This window comes from Salvelinus alpinus, chromosome 2 (assembly GCF_045679555.1).
Source record: "Salvelinus alpinus chromosome 2, SLU_Salpinus.1, whole genome shotgun sequence".
NCBI lineage: Eukaryota > Metazoa > Chordata > Actinopteri > Salmoniformes > Salmonidae > Salvelinus > Salvelinus alpinus.
In genome coordinates this window covers 608,506-631,691 of record NC_092087.1, presented here as the reverse complement: position 1 = coordinate 631,691, position 23,186 = coordinate 608,506, and the positions used below count along the sequence as shown (strand labels likewise).

Below are 23,186 nucleotides of genomic sequence, written 5' to 3'. Positions count from 1 at the left end.
GAATAGAACGTAGGACAAAGAACATACTCTAATTCTAGAATCAGAATCGAACATAGGTTCAGAGATCAGGTTCCCCGTCAGGTCGATCCCCTTCAGAGTCTCTGGCATAGAATAGATTGGAGTAGAATAGATTAGAACTTAATTGTCGATCCAAGGTTGTAAAATTGCGAAATTGCTGTTTTATCTAACACATAGCACTGCTTAGCTGTAGCCCTCATGCTCTGATAGGAATGTTTATCAATAAATAAAGTAAGTTATGCAATATTTAGACTATTTTCCACATGTACACACAGCAATATGGATGATTCAGAACTATCCTTCTGGGAGTTTAAACTTCTACAGTGTAAATCTAAAACTGGGATAGAGACCCGAGAGAGTTTGCCAGACATTCTGTCTCGCCAGCTTTAAATCCAGATGTGCCTCTACTTATGTCAGGAAAGGTCCAAGGCCAGGCCTCGAGGGGCCCACATAACATCCACAAACACAAACATATGCCCAACTAAAAGAGGCATGTCGATATCCACCATATGTCTACAGACCCTCCACAAGGCCAAGAAAATGTCCATCTGTTATATTTCTTTCTTCCCTGACTGAATGTTCCTCTGCATATGTTGGGCATGTTCCAGTAGTATTATATATGTAGGACGTGTTCCAGTAGTATTATATATGTAGGACATGTTCCAGTAGTATTATATATGTAGGACGTGTTCCAGTAGTATTATATATGTAGGACATGTTCCAGTAGTATGGTATATGTTGGACGTGTTCCAGTAGTATTAAATATGTAGGGCATGTTCCAGTAGTATTATTTCCCAGGTTTCTAGAAATCCTGAATTTCCCAGATATCTGGCTTCAGGTGAAAATAAGCAAGGAGAGAATCCTCTAACCAGGACGTTTGGAGAAATCAGTTAACTTCCTAACTATAAACTTTCCTGTATGTTTCAACCCCTACTCACCGATTTCTGCGAAGTCTTTATTGGTGATCTTGTTGATCTTGTTATAACGGGCGTAGAGGTAGGCGGTCTCCTTGGGCAGGGTGGGCACAGCAGTCATCTCTGGAACGACCTCCTCACAGTACACAGAGCCGGTCAGACACACACACAGCAGGCATGTGGGCAGCTCTGGAGACACAGAACACACATGATGAATGGATGGATGGAGGGATGAATGGAGGGAGGGAGGGAGGGAGGGAGGGAGGGAGGGATGAATGAATGAATGAATGAATGAATGAATGAATGAATGAATGAATGAATGATGAATGAATGAATGAATGAATGAATGAATGGATGGATGGATGAATGAATGGATGAATGGATGAATGGATGAATGAATGAATGAATGAATGGATGGATGAATGAATGGATGGATGAATGGATGAATGGATGATGAATGAATGAATGAATGAATGAATGAATGAATGAATGAATGAATGGATGAATGGATGGATGAATGAATGAATGAATGAATGAATGAATGGATGGATGAATGAATGGATGGATGAATGGATGAATGGATGAATGGATGGATGATGAATGAATGAATGAATGAATGAATGAATGAATGAATGGATGAATGAATGAATGAATGAATGGATGAATGGATGAATGAATGAATGAATGGATGGATGAATGAATGAATGAATGAATGAATGAATGAATGAATGGATGGATGAATGAATGAATGAATGAATGAATGAATGGATGGATGGATGGATGAATGGATGAATGGATGAATGGATGATGAATGAATGAATGAATGAATGGATGAATGAATGAATGAATGGATGAATGGATGGATGAATGAATGAATGAATGAATGAATGGATGAATGAATGAATGAATGGATGGATGGATGGATGGATGGATGGATGGATGGATTGACTGACAGATTTTTGTGTAATTAAAAAGGTCTTAAATCTTTCAGATGCCCAACCTACAGTTGAAGTCGGGAGTTTACATACACCTTAGCCAAATACATTTCAGTTTTTCACAATTCCCGACATTTAATCCTAGTAAATATTCCCTGTCTTAGATCAGTTAGGATTCCAACTTTATTGTAGAAAGTGAAATGTCAGAATCATAATAGTAGAGAATGATTTATTTCAGCTTTCATTTCTTAGATCACATTCCCAGTAGGTCAGAAGTTTACATACACTCAATTAGTATTTGGTAACATTGCCTTTAAATTGTTTAACTTGGGTCAAACGTTTTGAGTAGCCTTCCACAAGCTTCCCACAATAAGTTGAGTGAATTTTGTCCCATTCCTCCTGACAGAGCTGGTGTAACTGAATCAGGTTTGTAGGCCTCCTTGATCACACACACTTTTTCAGTTCTGCCCACAAATGTTCTATAGGATTGAGGTCAGGGCTTTGTGATGGCCACTCCAATACCTTGACGTTGTTGTCCTTAAGTCAGTTGGGACTGGTGAAGTGCACCAGTCCCAACTGCAGCAAAGCACCCCCACAACATGATGCTGCCACCCCCGTGCTTCACGGTTGGGATGGTGTTCTTCGGCTTGCAAGCCTCCCCCTTTTTCCTCCTAACATAATGATATTCATTATGGCCAAACAGTTCTATTTTTGTTTCATCAGACCAGAGGACATTTCTCCAAAAAGTACGATCTTTGTCCCCATGTGCAGTTGCAAACAGTAGTCTGGCTTTTTTATGGCGGTTTTGGAGCAGTGACTTCTTCCTTGCTGAGCGGCCTTTCAGGTTATGTCGATATAGGACTCGTTTTACTGTGGATATAGATAATTTTGTACCTGTTTCCTCCAGCATCTTCACAAGGTCTTTTGCTGTTGTTCTGGGATTGATTTTCACTTTTCACACCAAAAGTGCGTTCATCTCTAGGAGACAGAACGCATCTCCTTCCTGAGCGGTATGAAGGCTGCGTGGTCCCATGGTGTTTTCCCTGGGTACTATTGTTTGTACAGATGAACGTGGTACCTTCTGGCGTTTGGAAATTGCTCCCAAGGATGAACCAGACTTGTGGAGGTCTACAATTTATTTCTGAGGTCTTGGCTGAATTCTTTTGATTTTCCCATGATATCAAGCAAAGAGGCACTGAGTTTGAAGGTAGGCCTTGAAATACATCTACAGGTACACCTCCAAATGACTCAAATGATGTCAATTAGCCTATCAGAAGCTTCTAAAGCCATGACATAATATTCTGGAATGTTCCAAGCTGTTTAAAGGCACAGTCAACTTAGTGCATGTAAACTTCTGACCCACTGGATTTGTGATACAGTCAATTATAAGAGAAATAATCTGTCTGTAAACAATTGTTGGAAAAATGACTTGTGTCATGCACAAAGTAGATGTCCTAACTGACTTGCCAAAACTATAGTTTGTTAACAAAAAAATGTGTGTAGTGGTTGAAAAATGAGTTTTAATGACTCCAACCTAAGTGCATGTAAACTTCCGACTTCAACTGTATCTGGGTTTATAACTTATATTATTATTAACAGACTGCATCATCCTCTTTCATGGACACTTCTGAGATTTATTTTGGGATTAATTTACAATAGCACTTTTTAGCTATTTCAGTTGCAAAAGTATATTTCGTTGGTTTAACTATTTGTTTAGTTTTCCTCTAGGTTTAGTCCTGGTAGCCCACATATAATGTCTATAGGGGCCTCTGTCACTATAATGGAGGCTATAGCCAAGTCGGGAGGTTTCTCTCCTCTAAGTAATGTTTTTAATGAGCTCAGATGCTGCCTGCTGTACAGAGTTAACAACATGACCAGAGTTTTCTTCAGCCTGCCAGATGTGTGTGTGTGGGGGGTGGGGGGGCACTATGGAACTTATATTGGTTGTATCACACCATCAATCAAGTACAGCTAAAGGATTAAAATGATTTTAAATAGTACTTGAAGCCAGGTCTGGTCCTCTCCCAGGCCGACAGGAAACCCACACAAACACAGCAGACAGACAGACAGACAGACAGACAGACCGGCAGGCAGGCAGGCAGGCAGGCAGACAGACAGACAGGCAGACAGGCAGACAGGCAGACAGGCAGACAGGCAGACAGACAGGCAGACAGACAGACAGACAGACAGGCAGGCAGGCAGGCAGGCAGGCAGGCACAGGCAGACAGACAGGCACAGGCAGACAGACAGACAGACAGGCAGACAGACAGACAGACAGACAGACAGACAGACAGACAGACAGACAGACAGACAGACAGACAGACGTGGTGCATGACAGCTTCCAATTAGTGCTGTTGTGTTTCCCCCCTGATCCCTTTGCTACCCCACACAGCTAGGCAGTACATCAGGAAAGAGAGTCTGGGAGAGGAAGAGGCAGGGAACGGCATGGGGAGACAGGGAGACAAAGACTGAGGCAGGTAGAGAGGGAGATGGAGAGTGAGTGAGTGAGTGAGTGAGTGAGTGAGTGAGTGAGTGAGTGAGTGAGTGAGTGAGTGAGTGAGTGAGTGAGTGAGTGAGTGAGTGAGTGAGTGAGTGAGTGAGTGAGTGAGTGAGTGAGTGAGTGAGTGAGTGAGTGAGACCAGTATGGACAGAGAGAAGGGGAGGGAGGAAGAGGCAGAGAGAGACCAGTATGGACAGAGAGAGAAGGGGAGGGAGGAAGAGGCAGAGAGAGACCAGTATGGATGGAGAGAGAAGGGGAGGGAGGAAGAGGCAGAGAGAGACCAGTATGGACAGAGAGAGAAGGGGAGGGAGGAAGAGGCAGAGAGAGACCAGTATGGACAGAGAGAAGGGGAGGGAGGAAGAGGCAGAGAGAGACCAGTATGGCAGGGGGAGAAGGGGAGGGAGGAAGAGGCAGAGAGACCAGTATGGACCGAGGGAGAAGGGGAGGGAGGAAGAGGCAGAGAGAGACCAGTATGGACAGAGAGAAGGGGAGGGAGGAAGAGGCAGAGAGAGACCAGTATGGACAGAGAGAAGGGGAGGGAGGAAGAGGCAGAGAGAGACCAGTATGGACAGAGAGAGAAGGGGAGGGAGGAAGAGGCAGAGAGAGACCAGTATGGACAGAGAGAGAAGGGGAGGGAGGAAGAGGCAGAGAGAGACCAGTATGGGCAGAGAGAGAAGGGGAGGGAGGAAGAGGCAGAGAGAGACTAGTATGGACAGAGAGAGAAGGGGAGGGAGGAAGAAGCAGAGAGAGACCGGTATGGACAGAGGGAGAAGGGCAGGGAGGAAGAGGCAGAGAGAGACCAGTATGGACAGAGAGAAGGGGAGGGAGGAAGAGGCAGAGAGAGACCAGTATGGACAGAGAGAGAAGGGGAGGGAGGAAGAGGCAGAGAGAGACCAGTATGGACAGAGAGAGAAGGGGAGGGAGGAAGAGGCAGAGAGAGACCAGTATGGACAGAGAGAGAAGGGGAGGGAGGAAGAGGCAGAGAGAGACCAGTATGGACAGAGAGAGAAGAGGACTGAGGAAGAGGCAGAGAGAGACCAGTATGGACAGAGAGAGAAGGGGAGGGAGGAAGAGGCAGAGAGAGACCAGTATGGACAAAGGGAGAAGGGGAGGGAGGAAGAAGCAGAGAGAGACCAGTATGGACAGAGGGAGAAGGGGAGGGAGGAAGAGGCAGAGAGACCAGTATGGACAGAGAGAGAAGGGGAGGGAGGAAGAGGCAGAGAGAGAACCAGTATGGACAGAGAGAGAAGGGGAGGGAGGAAGAGGCAGAGAGAGACCAGTATGGACAGAGAGAGAAGGGGAGGGAGGAAGAGGCAGAGAGAGACCAGTATGGACAGAGAGAGAAGGGGAGGGAGGAAGAGGCAGAGAGAGACCAGTATGGACAGAGGGAGAAGGGGAGGGAGGAAGAGGCAGAGAGAGACCAGTATGGACAGAGAGAAGGGGAGGGAGGAAGAGGCAGAGAGAGACCAGTATGGACAGAGAGAGAAGGGCAGGGAGGAAGAGGCAGAGAGAGACCAGTATGGACAGAGGGAGAAGGGCAGGGAGGAAGAGGCAGAGAGAGACCAGTATGGACAGAGAGAAGGGGAGGGAGGAAGAGGCAGAGAGAGACCAGTATGGACAGAGAGAGAAGGGCAGGGAAGAAGAGGCAGAGAGAGACCAGTATGGACAGAGGGAGAAGGGGAGGGAGGAAGAGGCAGAGAGAGACCAGTATGGACAGAGGGAGAAGGGCAGGGAGGAAGAGGCAGAGAGAGACCATTATGGACAGAGGGAGAAGGGGAGGGAGGAAGAGGCAGAGAGAGACCAGTATGGACAGAGAGAGAAGGGGAGGGAGGAAGAGGCAGAGAGAGACCAGTATGGACAGAGAGAGAAGGGGAGGGAGGAAGAGGCAGAGAGAGACCAGTATGGACAGAGAGAGAAGGAGAGGGAGGAAGAGGCAGAGAGAGACCAGTATGGACAGAGAGAGAAGGGGAGGGAGGAAGATGCAGAGAGAGACCAGTATGAACAGAGAGAAGGACAGGGAGGAAGAGGCAGAGAGAGACCAGTATGGACAGAGATAGAAGGGGAGGGAGGAAGAGGCAGAGAGAGACCAGTATGGACAGAGGGAGAAGGGGAGGGAGGAAGAGGCAGAGAGAGACCAGTATGGACAGAGAGAGAAGGGGAGGGAGGAAGAGGCAGAGAGAGACCAGTATGGACAGAGGGAGAAGGGGAGGGAGGAAGAGGCAGAGAGAGACCAGTATGGACAGAGAGAGAAGGGGAGGGAGGAAGAGGCAGAGAGAGACCAGTATGGACAGAGGGAGAAGGGGAGGGAGGAAGAGGCAGAGAGAGACCAGTATGGACATAGGGAGAAGGGGAGGGAGGAAGAAGCAGAGAGAGACCAGTATGGACAGAGGGAGAAGGGCAGGGAGGAAGAGGCAGAGAGAGACCAGTATGGACAGAGAGAAGGGGAGGGAGGAAGAGGCAGAGAGAGACCAGTATGGACAGAGGGAGAAGGGCAGGGAGGAAGAGGCAGAGAGAGACCAGTTTGGACAGAGAGAAGGGGAGGGAGGAAGAGGCAGAGAGAGAACAGTATGGGCAGAGAGAGAAGGGGAGGAGGAAGAGGCAGAGAGAGACCAGTATGGACAGAGAGAAGGGGAGGGAGGCAGAGGCAGAGAGAGACCAGTATGGACAGAGGGAGAAGGGGAGGGAGGAAGAAGCAGAGAGAGACCAGTATGGACAGAGAGAGAAGGGGAGGGAGTAAGAAGCAGAGAGAGACCAGTATGGACAGAGAGAGAAGGGGAGGGAGGAAGAGGCAGAGAGAGACCAGTATGGACAGAGAGACGGGGAGGGAGAGAAGGGCAGGGAGGGAGTAAGAGGCAGAGAGAGACCAGTATGGACAGAGAGAAGGGGAGGGAGGAAAAGGCAGGGAGGGAGGGAGAAGCAGAGAAAGCTAAAGTAGCTGTTTTACCTGGGGCATCATCTGGTTCATCAGCAGGCAGGAAGACCATGCTGGAGTCGTAGTCCTCTCCCAGCCACAACGCTGCTGCCTCTCTCTAGTGGAGGATAGAGTCACACTGTTATGATTAACACTGTAGAATAACACTGTTAGGATTAACACTGTAGAGTCACACTGTTAGGATTAACACTGTAGACTGACACTGTTAGGATTAACACTGTAGAGTGACATTTAGGATTAACACTGTAGAGTAACACTGTTAGGATTAACACTGTAGAGTAACACTGTTAGGATTAATACTGTAGAGTAACACTGTTAGGATTAATACTGTAGACTGACACTGTTAGGATTAACACTGTAGAGTAACACTGTTAGGATTAATACTGTAGAGTAACACTGTTAGGATTAGTACTGTAGAGTAACACAATTAGGATTAACACTGTTAGGATTAACACTGTAGAGTAACACTGTTAGGATTAATACTGTAGACTGACACTGTTAGGATTAACACTGTAGAGTAACACTGTTAGGATTAACACTGTTAGGATTAACACTGTAGAGTAACACTGTTAGGATTAACACTGTAGAGTAACACTGTTAGGATTAACACTGTAGAGTAACACTGTTAGGATTAACACTGTAGAGTGACACTGTTAGGATTAACACTGTAGAGTAACACTGTTAGGATTAACACTGTAGAGTAACACTGTTAGGATTAACACTGTAGAGTAACACTGTTAGGATTAATACTGTAGACTGACACTGTTAGGATTAACACTGTAGAGTAACACTGTTAGGATTAACACTGTTAGGATTAACACTGTAGAGTAACACTGTTAGGATTAACACTGTAGAGTAACACTGTTAGGATTAACACTGTAGAGTAACACTGTTAGGATTAACACTGTTAGGATTAACACTCAACTCTGGACCTCAAAGACAGTTCCACTGCTTTTTTAAAAATTGTTCCCCTCTAATCAGGGACTGATTTAGACCTGTGACACCAGGTGTGTGAAAATAACACAACAGAACAGACCTGTTACCTCTCTCTGGATGGGAACAGACCTGCTACCTCTCTCTGGATGGGAACAGACCTGCTACCTCTCTCTGGATGGGAACAGACCTGCTACCTCTCTCTGGATGGGAACAGACCTGTTACCTCTCTCTGGATGGGAACAGACCTGCTACCTCTCTCTGGATGGGAACAGACCTGCTACCTCTCTCTGGATGGGAACAGACCTGTTACCTCTCTCTGGATGGGAACAGACCTGCTACCTCTCTCTGGATGGGAACAGACCTGCTCAGCACTTAACCAACGAAGGAGATTTATGAAGAAATCAAATAAATAATTATGGAGCAACAATAAAATAACAATGTGGAGGCTATATACAGGGTGTTACGGTACAGAGTCAATGTGGAGGCTATATACAGGGTGTTACGGTACAGAGTCAATGTGGAGGGGTACAGGTTCGTCGAGGTAATATGTAAATGTAGGTAGGGGTAAAGTGACAATGGGTAATAAACAGAGAGTAGCAGCAGCGTAAAAATGGGGAGGGGGGGACAGTACAAATAGTCCGGGTAGCCATTTGATAAACTGTTCAACAGTCTCATGGCTTGGGGGTAGAAGCTGTTAAGGAGCCTTTTGGTCCTAGACTTGGCACTCTGGTACCACTTGCCGTTTGGTAGCAGAGAGAACAGTCTATGACTAGGGGTTAGAGTCCTTGGAAATGTTTTGGGCTTTCCTCTGACACCGCCTGGTATAGAGGTCCTGGATGGCAGAAGGTTTGGCCCCAGTGATGTACTGAGCCGTACGCACTACCCTCCTTTGTGCCTTGCGGTCGGAGGCCGATACAGTTGCCACACCAGGCAGGGATGCAACCAGTCAGGATGCTCTTGATGGTGCAGCTGTAGAACCTTTTGAGGATCTGGGGACCCATGCCAAATCTTTTCAGTCTCCTGAGGGGGAATAGGCATTGCCATGCCCTCTTCACGACTGTCTTGGTGTGTTTTGACCATGTTAGTTTGTTGGTGATGTGAACACCAAGGAACTTGAAACTCTCAACCTGCTCCACTACAGCCCCGTCAATGAGAATGGGGGCGTGCTCGGCCCTCCTTTTTCTGAAGTCAACAACCCCGGGTATCCTAATCCCTCCTGATTTCGGACATCATTCAACCAGGATTTCTGTAAAACCTGGGAATTTTCGGGATGTTACTGTAATTTTGACATACGGTGCACACAACCTCTCAGTTCCTACAGTCAGTTGGTCATACGGTCAGTTGGTCATACGGTCAGTTGGTCAGTTGGTCATACAGTCAGTTGGTCAGGTGGTCATACGGTCAGTTGGTCATACGGTCAGTTGGTCAGTTGGTCATACGGTCAGTTGGTCATACAGTCAGTTGGTCAGTTGGTCATACGGTCAGTTGGTCATACGGTCAGTTGGTCAGTTGGTCAGTTGGTCATATGGTCAGTTGATCATACAGTCAGCTGGTCATAAGGTCAGTTGGTCATCGGGTCAGGTGGTCAGTTGGTCATACAGTCAGTTGGTCATACAGTCAGTTGGTCAGTTGGTCATATGGTCAGTTGGTCATACAGTCAGTTGGTCATACGGTCAGTTGGTCATACGGTCAGGTGGTCATACGGTCAGGTGGTCATACGGTCAGTTGGTCAGTTGGTCATACAGTCAGTTGGTCAGTTGGTCAGTTGGTCAGTTGGTCAGACGGTCAGTTGGTCAGACGGTCAGTTGGTCATACGGTCAGTTGGTCAGTTGGTCATACGGTCAGGTGGTCATACGGTCAGGTGGTCATATGGTCAGTTGGTCAGACGGTAAGTTGGTCAGTTGGTAAGTTGGTCAGTTGGTCAGTTGGTCAGACGGTCAGTTGGTCAGACGGTCAGTTGGTCAGACGGTCAGTTGGGCATATGGTCAGTTGGTCATAAGGTCAGTTGGTCAGTTGGTCAGTTGGTCAGTTGGTCAGTTGGTCAGTTGGTCATATGGTCAGTTGGTCAGTTGGTCAGTTGGTCATACGGTCAGTTGGTCAGTTGGTCAGTTGGTCATACGGTCATATGGTCAGTTGGTCATACGGTCAGTTGGTCATATGGTCAGTTGGTCATATGGTCAGTTGGTCAGTTGGTCATATGGTCAGTTGGTCAGTTGGTCAGTTGGTCATATGGTCAGTTGGTCATATGGTCAGTTGGTCAGTTGGTCAGTTGGTCAGACGGTCAGTTGGTCAGTTGGTCATATGGTCAGTTGGTCAGTTGGTCAGTTGGTCATATGGTCAGTTGGTCATATGGTCAGTTGGTCATATGGTCAGTTGGTCAGTTGGTCATACGGTCAGTTGGTCATATGGTCAGTTGGTCATACGGTCAGTTGGTCATACGGTCATATGGTCAGTTGGTCATATGGTCAGTTGGTCAGTTGGTCAGTTGGTCATATGGTCAGTTGGTCAGTTGGTCAGTTGGTCATATGGTCAGTTGGTCATACGGTCAGTTGGTCATATGGTCAGTTGGTCATATGGTCAGTTGGTCATATGGTCAGTTGGTCAGTTGGTCATATGGTCAGTTGGTCATACGGTCAGTTGGTCAGTTGGTCATACGGTCAGTTGGTCATATGGTCAGTTGGTCAGTTGGTCAGTTGGTCAGTTGGTCAGTTGGTCATATGGTCAGTTGGTCAGTTGGTCAGTTGGTCATATGGTCATACGGTCAGTTGGTCATACGGTCAGTTGGTCATACGGTCAGTTGGTCATACGGTCAGTTGGTCATACGGTCAGTTGGTCATATGGTCAGTTGGTCATATGGTCAGTTGGTCAGTTGGTCATATGGTCAGTTGGTCATACGGTCAGTTGGTCAGTTGGTCATACGGTCAGTTGGTCATATGGTCAGTTGGTCAGTTGGTCATATGGTCAGTTGGTCAGTTGGTCAGTTGGTCAGTTGGTCAGTTGGTCATATGGTCATACGGTCAGTTGGTCATACGGTCAGTTGGTCATACGGTCAGTTGGTCATACGGTCAGTTGGTCATACGGTCAGTTGGTCAAACGGTCAGTTGGTCATACGGTCAGTTGGTCAAACGGTCAGTTGGTCATACGGTCAGTTGGTCAAACGGTCAGTTGGTCAAACTGCAACAAAACTGCAACTGCAACTGTAACACCAAGGACTTTATATTGGCATCCCTGAAGATCTGACTGTTTCTGTCATCGTTTGTTGTTGTATTTTGGAGAGCACAGATGTACTGTGATCTTCCAGCTTCTCCACCATCTGGCAGAAACATCAACTTTCAGCTTTTGTTTGACTTCGGTGTCTTTCAGGAGTGTACACTCTTCACTTCTTTTAGTTAAACTAACTAAAAGCTGTTTATATTCTTATTCCAGAAGTCTCTATTATTCCATTGCTGGGCATTTCAGTTGCAGCATTACAGCAGTCCAGACTCTCTTATCCATACAGTGGCTTGAGAAAGTATTCTCCCCCTTGGCATTTTTCCTATTTTGATACCTTACAAACTGGAATTAAAATCATTTTTTGGGGGGGGGATTTGTATCATTTGATTTACACAACATGCCTACGACTTTGAAGATGCAAAATACTTTTTAATTGTGAAACAAACAAGAAATAAGACAAAAGAAAACAGAAAACTTCAGCGTGTTTAACAACTCAACCCCCCAAAGTCAATACTTTGTAGAGCAACCTTTTTGAAGAAAATTACAGCTGCAAGTCTCTTGGGGTGTCTCTATAAGCTTGGCACATCCCACTTTGCTTATTTTTTTCATTGAGCAATGGCTTTTTTCTGGCAACTCTTCCATAAAGCCCAGCTCTGTGTAGTGTACGGCTTAAAGTGGTCCTATGTGGAGCTTTGCAGCTCCTTCAGGGTTATCTTTGGTCTCTTTGTTGCCTCTCTGATTAATGCCCTCCTTGCCTGGTCCGTGAGTTTTGGTGGGCGGCCCTCTCTTGGCAGGTTTGTTGTGGTGTCATATTCTTTCCATTTTCTAATAATGGGTTTAATGGTGCTCCGTGGAATGTTCAAAGTTTCTGATATTTTTTTATAACCCAACCCTGATCTGTCCTTCTCCACAACTTTGTCCCTGACCTGTTTGGAGAGCTCCTTGGTCTTCATAGTGCTGCTTGCTTGGTGGTGTTGCAGACTCTGGAGCCTTTCAGAACAGGTGTATATATACTGAGATCATGTGACAGATCATGTGACACTTAAATAAAATCCACCTGTGTACAATCTAAATAATTATGTGACTTCTGAAGGTAATTGGTTGCACCAGATCTTATTTAGGTGATTCATAGCAAAGAGTGTTTATACATATGCACGCACCACTTTTCCATTTTTAATTGTAATATTTTTTTTAAGTTCTTTTTTTCATTTCACTTAACCAATTTGGACTATTTTGTGTATGTCCATTACTTGAAATCTAAATAAAAATCAATTTAAATTACAGGTTGTAATGCATCAAAATAGGAAAAATGCCAAGGGGGATGAATACTTTTGCAAGGCACTGTAGCTGTTCACCTTGAACTATTTAGCCACTGATTGTGAACTGGTGTGGAGCCTAACCCAGCAGAGCACAGCAGTCACGACTTGTTTCTGTCTAGGTGTTCACTTGCCTGGTCTGGTAAAATAACATCTGGACCAGGGGAGCTGTTTGGATGGGAGTTTTCCAGACAGGAACCTGAGCCATGACCTCCTGGCATCTGGACCAGGGGATCTGTTTGGATGGGAGTTTTCCAGACAGGAACCTGAGCCATGACCTCCTGGCATCTGGACCAGGGGTGCTGTTTGGAGTTCTCCAGACAGAAACCTCAGTTATGCTCCATTTTAATGTTACCTAAACATTGTAGGAATGTTAACTGTGTTCTGGGTGAGCCCTGAGCTTTGGCCCCTTCTTTGGCTTCAGAACCAGGTATGAGCCTTGGAATTTAAGCCTACCTAACGTCCATGGAACATTCAAGCCCTGAGCTTTTTTTGGCCACTTGGCAGGAGGAGGGCCCCTTGGCAACTGTTTGGACGGGAGTTCTCCAGACTGGAATCTCAGTTCTGCTCCATTGGGACTCCATTAGAGTGTTGCCTAATGTTGTAAGAAAGTTGCCTAACGTTGTAGAAACGTTCACTGTTTTCTTGCAGTCAGACCAGGGCTGCTGTGAGTTCCTAGACTGCTTCTGCTCCATTGGGACTCCATTGGTTACCTACAGTACCTTACCCCAACATAACCTAACATTATAGGAACGTTAACTGTTTGCTGGGTGAGTATTGAGCGCTGGCCTCTTAGCAAGGGGAGAAGCAGGGCCCCTTGGCTTCAGAGACAGGACTGCTGTTTGGATAAGGGGTTCACTGCTTCATACCTCAACTCAGTTGGAGACTCCCGCAGCAACCAAACTAAATTTGGACTCCATTGGAATGTTACCCCAAAGTTATAGGAATGTTACCTGTTTGCTGAGTGAGCCCTGAATCCTGGCCCCTTGGCAGCTAAAACAGGCCTGTTGCTTGGAAAGGCCTGTTGTTTGGAAAGGCCTGTTGTTTAGAAAGGCCTGTTGTTTGGAAAGGCCTGTTGTTTGGAAAGGCCTGTTGTTTAGAAAGGCCTGTTGTTTGGAAAGGCCTGTTTGGAAAGGCCTGTTGTTTGGAAAGGCCTGTTGTTTTGGAAAGCCCTGTTGTTGGGAAAGCCCTGTTGTTTGGAAAGCCCTGTTGTTTGGAAAGGAGCAGACTGGAACCAACCTGATTGCCATGAGCCCTAGAGGCAGAACTCAGCGCTTTCTGCTCGATGGGACAGCTGCTAAGTAAAATTGGCTATATTGTAAACATTCATGAAAACTAAAATGTGCTTTTTTTGGTCTTAATTAATTTAAAGGAACGATTCACCCATTTTGAGTATAGTTTTTTGTGCATTTCTGAATGATGTTATATCGATTCCCGGGTTCATTTCATGTTTATCTGAGATATTTTCCGTTCAAGCAGCCAGTATAATGCGTATGTTTATTATTGTTTTGGGCTTTCCTCTGACACCGCCTGGTATAGAGGTCCTGGATGGCAGAAGGTTTGGCCCCAGTGATGTACTGAGCCGTACGCACTACCCTCCTTTGTGCCTTGCGGTCGGAGGCCGATACAGTTGCCACACCAGGCAGGGATGCAACCAGTCAGGATGCTCTTGATGGTGCAGCTGTAGAACCTTTTGAGGATCTGGGGACCCATGCCAAATCTTTTCAGTCTCCTGAGGGGGAATAGGCATTGCCATGCCCTCTTCACGACTGTCTTGGTGTGTTTTGACCATGTTAGTTTGTTGGTGATGTGAACACCAAGGAACTTGAAACTCTCAACCTGCTCCACTACAGCCCCGTCAATGAGAATGGGGGCGTGCTCGGCCCTCCTTTTTCTGAAGTCAACAACCCCGGGTATCCTAATCCCTCCTGATTTCGGACATCATTCAACCAGGATTTCTGTAAAACCTGGGAATTTTCGGGATGTTACTGTAATTTTGACATACGGTGCACACAACCTCTCAGTTCCTACAGTCAGTTGGTCATACGGTCAGTTGGTCATACGGTCAGTTGGTCAGTTGGTCATACAGTCAGTTGGTCAGGTGGTCATACGGTCAGTTGGTCATACGGTCAGTTGGTCAGTTGGTCATACGGTCAGTTGGTCATACAGTCAGTTGGTCAGTTGGTCATACGGTCAGTTGGTCATACGGTCAGTTGGTCAGTTGGTCAGTTGGTCATATGGTCAGTTGATCATACAGTCAGCTGGTCATAAGGTCAGTTGGTCATCGGGTCAGGTGGTCAGTTGGTCATACAGTCAGTTGGTCATACAGTCAGTTGGTCAGTTGGTCATATGGTCAGTTGGTCATACAGTCAGTTGGTCATACGGTCAGTTGGTCATACGGTCAGGTGGTCATACGGTCAGGTGGTCATACGGTCAGTTGGTCAGTTGGTCATACAGTCAGTTGGTCAGTTGGTCAGTTGGTCAGTTGGTCAGACGGTCAGTTGGTCAGACGGTCAGTTGGTCATACGGTCAGTTGGTCAGTTGGTCATACGGTCAGGTGGTCATACGGTCAGGTGGTCATATGGTCAGTTGGTCAGACGGTAAGTTGGTCAGTTGGTCAGTTGGTCAGTTGGTCAGTTGGTCAGTTGGTCATATGGTCAGTTGGTCAGTTGGTCAGTTGGTCATACGGTCAGTTGGTCAGTTGGTCAGTTGGTCATACGGTCATATGGTCAGTTGGTCATACGGTCAGTTGGTCATATGGTCAGTTGGTCATATGGTCAGTTGGTCAGTTGGTCATATGGTCAGTTGGTCAGTTGGTCAGTTGGTCATATGGTCAGTTGGTCATATGGTCAGTTGGTCAGTTGGTCAGTTGGTCAGACGGTCAGTTGGTCAGTTGGTCATATGGTCAGTTGGTCAGTTGGTCAGTTGGTCATATGGTCAGTTGGTCATATGGTCAGTTGGTCAGTTGGTCATACGGTCAGTTGGTCATATGGTCAGTTGGTCATACGGTCAGTTGGTCATACGGTCATATGGTCAGTTGGTCATATGGTCAGTTGGTCAGTTGGTCAGTTGGTCATATGGTCAGTTGGTCAGTTGGTCAGTTGGTCATATGGTCAGTTGGTCATACGGTCAGTTGGTCATATGGTCAGTTGGTCATATGGTCAGTTGGTCATATGGTCAGTTGGTCAGTTGGTCATATGGTCAGTTGGTCATACGGTCAGTTGGTCAGTTGGTCATACGGTCAGTTGGTCATATGGTCAGTTGGTCAGTTGGTCATATGGTCAGTTGGTCAGTTGGTCAGTTGGTCATATGGTCAGTTGGTCAGTTGGTCAGTTGGTCATATGGTCATACGGTCAGTTGGTCATACGGTCAGTTGGTCATACGGTCAGTTGGTCATACGGTCAGTTGGTCATACGGTCAGTTGGTCATATGGTCAGTTGGTCATATGGTCAGTTGGTCAGTTGGTCATATGGTCAGTTGGTCATACGGTCAGTTGGTCAGTTGGTCATACGGTCAGTTGGTCATATGGTCAGTTGGTCAGTTGGTCATATGGTCAGTTGGTCAGTTGGTCAGTTGGTCAGTTGGTCAGTTGGTCATATGGTCATACGGTCAGTTGGTCATATGGTCAGTTGGTCATACGGTCAGTTGGTCATACGGTCAGTTGGTCATACGGTCAGTTGGTCAAACGGTCAGTTGGTCATACGGTCAGTTGGTCAAACGGTCAGTTGGTCATACGGTCAGTTGGTCAAACGGTCAGTTGGTCAAACTGCAACAAAACTGCAACTGCAACTGTAACACCAAGGACTTTATATTGGCATCCCTGAAGATCTGACTGTTTCTGTCATCGTTTGTTGTTGTATTTTGGAGAGCACAGATGTACTGTGATCTTCCAGCTTCTCCACCATCTGGCAGAAACATCAACTTTCAGCTTTTGTTTGACTTCGGTGTCTTTCAGGAGTGTACACTCTTCACTTCTTTTAGTTAAACTAACTAAAAGCTGTTTATATTCTTATTCCAGAAGTCTCTATTATTCCATTGCTGGGCATTTCAGTTGCAGCATTACAGCAGTCCAGACTCTCTTATCCATACAGTGGCTTGAGAAAGTATTCTCCCCCTTGGCATTTTTCCTATTTTGATACCTTACAAACTGGAATTAAAATCATTTTTTGGGGGGGGGATTTGTATCATTTGATTTACACAACATGCCTACGACTTTGAAGATGCAAAATACTTTTTAATTGTGAAACAAACAAGAAATAAGACAAAAGAAAACAGAAAACTTCAGCGTGTTTAACAACTCAACCCCCCAAAGTCAATACTTTGTAGAGCAACCTTTTTGAAGAAAATTACAGCTGCAAGTCTCTTGGGGTGTCTCTATAAGCTTGGCACATCCCACTTTGCTTATTTTTTTCATTGAGCAATGGCTTTTTTCTGGCAACTCTTCCATAAAGCCCAGCTCTGTGTAGTGTACGGCTTAAAGTGGTCCTATGTGGAGCTTTGCAGCTCCTTCAGGGTTATCTTTGGTCTCTTTGTTGCCTCTCTGATTAATGCCCTCCTTGCCTGGTCCGTGAGTTTTGGTGGGCGGCCCTCTCTTGGCAGGTTTGTTGTGGTGTCATATTCTTTCCATTTTCTAATAATGGGTTTAATGGTGCTCCGTGGAATGTTCAAAGTTTCTGATATTTTTTTATAACCCAACCCTGATCTGTCCTTCTCCACAACTTTGTCCCTGACCTGTTTGGAGAGCTCCTTGGTCTTCATAGTGCTGCTTGCTTGGTGGTGTTGCAGACTCTGGAGCCTTTCAGAACAGGTGTATATATACTGAGATCATGTGACAGATCATGTGACACTTAAATAAAATCCACCTGTGTACAATCTAAATAATTATGTGACTTCTGAAGGTAATTGGTTGCACCAGATCTTATTTAGGTGATTCATAGCAAAGAGTGTTTATACATATGCACGCACCACTTTTCCATTTTTAATTGTAATATTTTTTTTAAGTTCTTTTTTTCATTTCACTTAACCAATTTGGACTATTTTGTGTATGTCCATTACTTGAAATCTAAATAAAAATCAATTTAAATTACAGGTTGTAATGCATCAAAATAGGAAAAATGCCAAGGGGGATGAATACTTTTGCAAGGCACTGTAGCTGTTCACCTTGAACTATTTAGCCACTGATTGTGAACTGGTGTGGAGCCTAACCCAGCAGAGCACAGCAGTCACGACTTGTTTCTGTCTAGGTGTTCACTTGCCTGGTCTGGTAAAATAACATCTGGACCAGGGGAGCTGTTTGGATGGGAGTTTTCCAGACAGGAACCTGAGCCATGACCTCCTGGCATCTGGACCAGGGGATCTGTTTGGATGGGAGTTTTCCAGACAGGAACCTGAGCCATGACCTCCTGGCATCTGGACCAGGGGTGCTGTTTGGAGTTCTCCAGACAGAAACCTCAGTTATGCTCCATTTTAATGTTACCTAAACATTGTAGGAATGTTAACTGTGTTCTGGGTGAGCCCTGAGCTTTGGCCCCTTCTTTGGCTTCAGAACCAGGTATGAGCCTTGGAATTTAAGCCTACCTAACGTCCATGGAACATTCAAGCCCTGAGCTTTTTTTGGCCACTTGGCAGGAGGAGGGCCCCTTGGCAACTGTTTGGACGGGAGTTCTCCAGACTGGAATCTCAGTTCTGCTCCATTGGGACTCCATTAGAGTGTTGCCTAATGTTGTAAGAAAGTTGCCTAACGTTGTAGAAACGTTCACTGTTTTCTTGCAGTCAGACCAGGGCTGCTGTGAGTTCCTAGACTGCTTCTGCTCCATTGGGACTCCATTGGTTACCTACAGTACCTTACCCCAACATAACCTAACATTATAGGAACGTTAACTGTTTGCTGGGTGAGTATTGAGCGCTGGCCTCTTAGCAAGGGGAGAAGCAGGGCCCCTTGGCTTCAGAGACAGGACTGCTGTTTGGATAAGGGGTTCACTGCTTCATACCTCAACTCAGTTGGAGACTCCCGCAGCAACCAAACTAAATTTGGACTCCATTGGAATGTTACCCCAAAGTTATAGGAATGTTACCTGTTTGCTGAGTGAGCCCTGAATCCTGGCCCCTTGGCAGCTAAAACAGGCCTGTTGCTTGGAAAGGCCTGTTGTTTGGAAAGGCCTGTTGTTTAGAAAGGCCTGTTGTTTGGAAAGGCCTGTTGTTTGGAAAGGCCTGTTGTTTAGAAAGGCCTGTTGTTTGGAAAGGCCTGTTTGGAAAGGCCTGTTGTTTGGAAAGGCCTGTTGTTTTGGAAAGCCCTGTTGTTGGGAAAGCCCTGTTGTTTGGAAAGCCCTGTTGTTTGGAAAGGAGCAGACTGGAACCAACCTGATTGCCATGAGCCCTAGAGGCAGAACTCAGCGCTTTCTGCTCGATGGGACAGCTGCTAAGTAAAATTGGCTATATTGTAAACATTCATGAAAACTAAAATGTGCTTTTTTTGGTCTTAATTAATTTAAAGGAACGATTCACCCATTTTGAGTATAGTTTTTTGTGCATTTCTGAATGATGTTATATCGATTCCCGGGTTCATTTCATGTTTATCTGAGATATTTTCCGTTCAAGCAGCCAGTATAATGCGTATGATATGATGAGTTTGCATCATATGGATGAATCTTTGCTTTAAGGTTAGGGTTAGGTATTTGGGCTTGCAGTGTTAGGGTTAGGTATTTGGGCTTGCAGTGTTAGGGTTAGGCATTAGGGCTTGCAGTGTTAGGGTTAGGCATTAGGGCTTGCAGTGTTAGGGTTAGGCATTAGGGCTTGCAGTGTTAGGGTTAGGTATTAGGGCTTGCAGTGTTAGGGTTAGGTATTAGGGCTTGCAGTGTTAGGGTTAGGCATTAGGGCTTGCAGTGTTAGGGTTAGGTATTAGGGCTTGCAGTGTTAGGGTTAGGCATTAGGGCTTGCAGTGTTAGGGTTAGGCATTAGGGCTTGCAGTGTTAGGGTTAGGCATTCGGGCTTGCAGTGTTAGGGTTAGGTATTAGGGCTTGCAGTGTTAGGGCTAGGCATTAGGGCTTGCAGTGTTAGGGTTAGGTATTAGGGCTTGCAGTGTTAGGGTTAGGTATTAGGGCTTGCAGTGTTAGGGTTAGGCATTCGGGCTTGCAGTGTTAGGGTTAGGCATTAGGGCTTGCAGTGTTAGGGTTAGGCATTAGGGCTTGCAGTGTTAGGGTTAGGCATTCGGGCTTGCAGTGTTAGGGTTAGGCATTAGGGCTTGCAGTGTTAGGGTTAGGCAATAGGGCTTGCAGTGTTAGGGTTAGGCATTAGGGCTTGCAGTGTTAGGGTTAGGTATTAGGGCTTGCAGTGTTAGGGCTAGGCATTAGGGCTTGCAGTGTTAGGGTTAGGTATTAGGGCTTGCAGTGTTAGGGTTAGGTATTAGGGCTTGCAGTGTTAGGGTTAGGCATTAGGGCTTGCAGTGTTAGGGTTAGGCATTAGGGCTTGCAGTGTTAGGGTTAGGCATTAGGGCTTGCAGTGTTAGGGTTAGGCATTCGGGCTTGCAGTGTTAGGGTTAGGTATTAGGGCTTGCAGTGTTAGGGTTAGGCATTAGGGCTTGCAGTGTTAGGGTTAGGCATTAGGGCTTGCAGTGTTAGGGTTAGGCATTAGGGCTTGCAGTGTTAGGGTTAGGCATTCGGGCTTGCAGTGTTAGGGTTAGGCATTAGGGCTTGCAGTGTTAGGGTTAGGCAATAGGGCTTGCAGTGTTAGGGTTAGGTATTAAGGCTTGCAGTGTTAGGGTTAGGCAATAGGGCTTGCAGTGTTAGGGTTAGGCATTAGGGCTTGCAGTGTTAGGGTTAGGCATTAGGGCTTGCAGTGTTAGGGTTAGGCATTCGGGCTTGCAGTGTTAGGGTTAGGCATTAGGGCTTGCAGTGTTAGGGTTAGGCATTAGGGCCTGCAGTGTTAGGGTTAGGTATTAGGGCTTGCAGTGTTAGGGTTAGGTTTAAAATCAGATTTTATGTCTTCATGAATCATATCAATAAATGCCAACCTGCGTTCTGTTCAGCTGGAGCTTTGGAATGTTACCTAATATTCAAGGAACATGAACTGTTTGCTGGGTGAGCCCTGACCTCTGGCCCCTTAGCAGAAGGAGTTGGGCCCCTTGGCAACTGAAGCAGGGCTGCAGTTTTGGAGTTTTCCAACCTGGAACCTCCGTTCTACTAGAGCAGTGGAACCTCCATTCTAGTAGAGCAGTGGAACCTCCATTCTAGTAGAGCAGTGGAACCTCCATTCTACTTGAGCAGTGGAACCTCCATTCTACTAGAGCAGTGGAACCTCCATTCTAGTAGAGCAGTGGAACCTCCATTCTAGTAGAGCAGTGAAACCTCCATTCTACCAGAGCAGTGGAATCTCCATTCTACTAGAGCAGTGGAACCTCCATTCTACTAGAGCAGTGGAACCTCCATTCTAGTAGAGCAGTGGAACCTCCATTCTAGTAGAGCAGTGGAACCTCCATTCTAGTAGAGCAGTGGAACCTCCATTCTACTTGAGCAGTGGAACCTCCATTCTACTAGAGCAGTGGAACCTCCATTCTACTAGAGCAGTGGAACCTCCATTCTAGTAGAGCAGTGGAACCTCCATTCTAGTAGAGCAGTGGAACCTCCATTCTACTAGAGCAGTGGAACCTCCATTCTAGTAGAGCAGTGGAACCTCCATTCGACTAGAGCAGTGGAACCTCCATTCTACTAGAGCAGTGGAACCTCCATTCTACTAGAGCAATGGAACCTCTCTTGTTCTAGAGCAGTGGATCTCCTGTAGCCAGCAGCCCTGCCCCTGCTGTGCTGACTAATCACAATCACTATGAGTCTGGACTGAGTCTGGACTGAAACTGGAGCTCTGGACAGACAGCCCAGCCAACCGCTTTCAATCAGTCCCTGATGGCACAGATTTCCCCAGTAGGAATTAGACTAGGGGAGAGAGAAATTAGACTGGGCCATATGCTGCGTCCATCCAAGTCGGACTGTTTACAGTGAAGTGGGACTGAGGCCAATGGCTCTGGTTTGATTTGCTACTGACGTAATAATATGGACCAGTTGTTATTGATGAGGCATTGTTTACTAATGCATGAATAAAACAACGTTTGCATACAACAACATAAAATTGAATGTTCAAAAGGAAAGTAGATTATTAGTTTTCAGAGTATAAAACAAGCAGCTGGTTATGTAATTATTTGCATCTAATTACATAGTATAAATATATACATATATATATATATATACACAGTACCAGTCAAAAGTTTGGACACACCTACTCATTCTAGGGTTTTTCTTTATTTTTACTATTTTATACATTGTAGAATAATAGTGAAGACATTAAAACTATGAAATAACACATATGGAATCATGTCGGATCCAAAAAAAGTGTTTAAACAGATCAAAATATGTTTTATGTTTAAGATTCTTCAAAGTAGCCCCCCTTTGCCTTGATGACAGCTTTGCAAACTCTTGTCATTATTTTCAATACTGGAACAGAAAACTGATATAAAAACACATCTTACCTTAGACCTCCTTGCTTCCAGATAAGCTTCTCTATCGAACAATACATCCTGTTGTTCCAGTCGGAGCGTTGCATCCTGGTTAAAGTGTTTCCCAGTCAAGGAGAGACACGGTGACAGTATAACGGAGAAGAATAACACTCTCACAGTTCCCATCGTGTCTGTGTGTCTGTGCTGTGGTGTGTTGTGGTGTGTTCCCTAGCTGGTAGCTGTGGTAAAGTGTGTCTGTGCTGTGGTGTGTCTGTGCTGTGTTCCCTAGCTGGTAGCTGTGGTAAAGTGTGTCTGTGTTGTGGTGTGTTTCCTAGCTGGTAGCTGTGGTAAAGTGTGTCTGTGCTGTGGTGTGTCTGTGCTGTGTTCCCTAGCTGGTAGCTGTGGTAAAGTGTGTCTGTGTGTCTGTGTTGTGCTGTGTTCCCTAGCTGGTAGCTGTGGTAAAGTGTGTCTGTGTGTCTGTGCTGTGCTGTGGTCCCTAGCTGGTAGCTGTGGTAAAGTGTGTCTGTGCTGTGGTGTGTCTGTGCTGTGTTCCCTAGCTGGTAGCTGTGGTAAAGTGTGAGGAGGCAGTGCAAGCTATGGGCTAGTAGTAGTAGTAGTGGGCTATTTTCTCAGTGGCAGGCTGTGTGTAAAATGTGATCTGTCAAATCAGTATTTAAAGCCTGCACAAGAAGCTTCCAGGGGATTCTTGAAGCACGGGAGAGTTTATGGAACAGACTTTAACCCCTTGGTTGCCAGTTTAGACAGAGGGAAACACCTCCTCTCCACTCTGCTGCTAGTCATTATGGTGATTGTGAGTAACCTAATTTATGTTCCTTTAACTCCGTCTTCCTGTGAGTTTATACAAACTGTTATCTCCTACCATACTGATAGATTGGAGACGGTCAGAGAATGTGGTTGTAACGTTAATCATTTGGTTGTTA

At 45.9% G+C, this 23,186-nt stretch overlaps 1 protein-coding gene across 2 annotated transcripts in view; it reads right to left on the bottom strand.

Annotated features, from left to right (window-relative positions):
- The window catches only part of LOC139552618 (mimecan-like), a 28,652-nt gene extending 5,703 nt beyond the window's left edge, over positions 1-22,949 (bottom strand). The window contains exons 1-3 of one of the 2 annotated variants that reach the window (XM_071364516.1): positions 22,279-22,949; positions 7,312-7,396; positions 957-1,121 (exon numbers count right to left, since the gene is read on the bottom strand). In XM_071364516.1, the coding sequence (XP_071220617.1) occupies positions 957-1,121; positions 7,312-7,396; positions 22,279-22,431 (403 nt within the window). In that variant the 5' untranslated portion in view covers positions 22,432-22,949. The remainder of the gene's footprint in view (positions 1-956; positions 1,122-7,311; positions 7,397-22,278) is intronic. The other variant, XM_071364508.1, reaches the window with a different exon arrangement.
- Between the last annotated feature and the right edge of the window lie 237 nt (positions 22,950-23,186).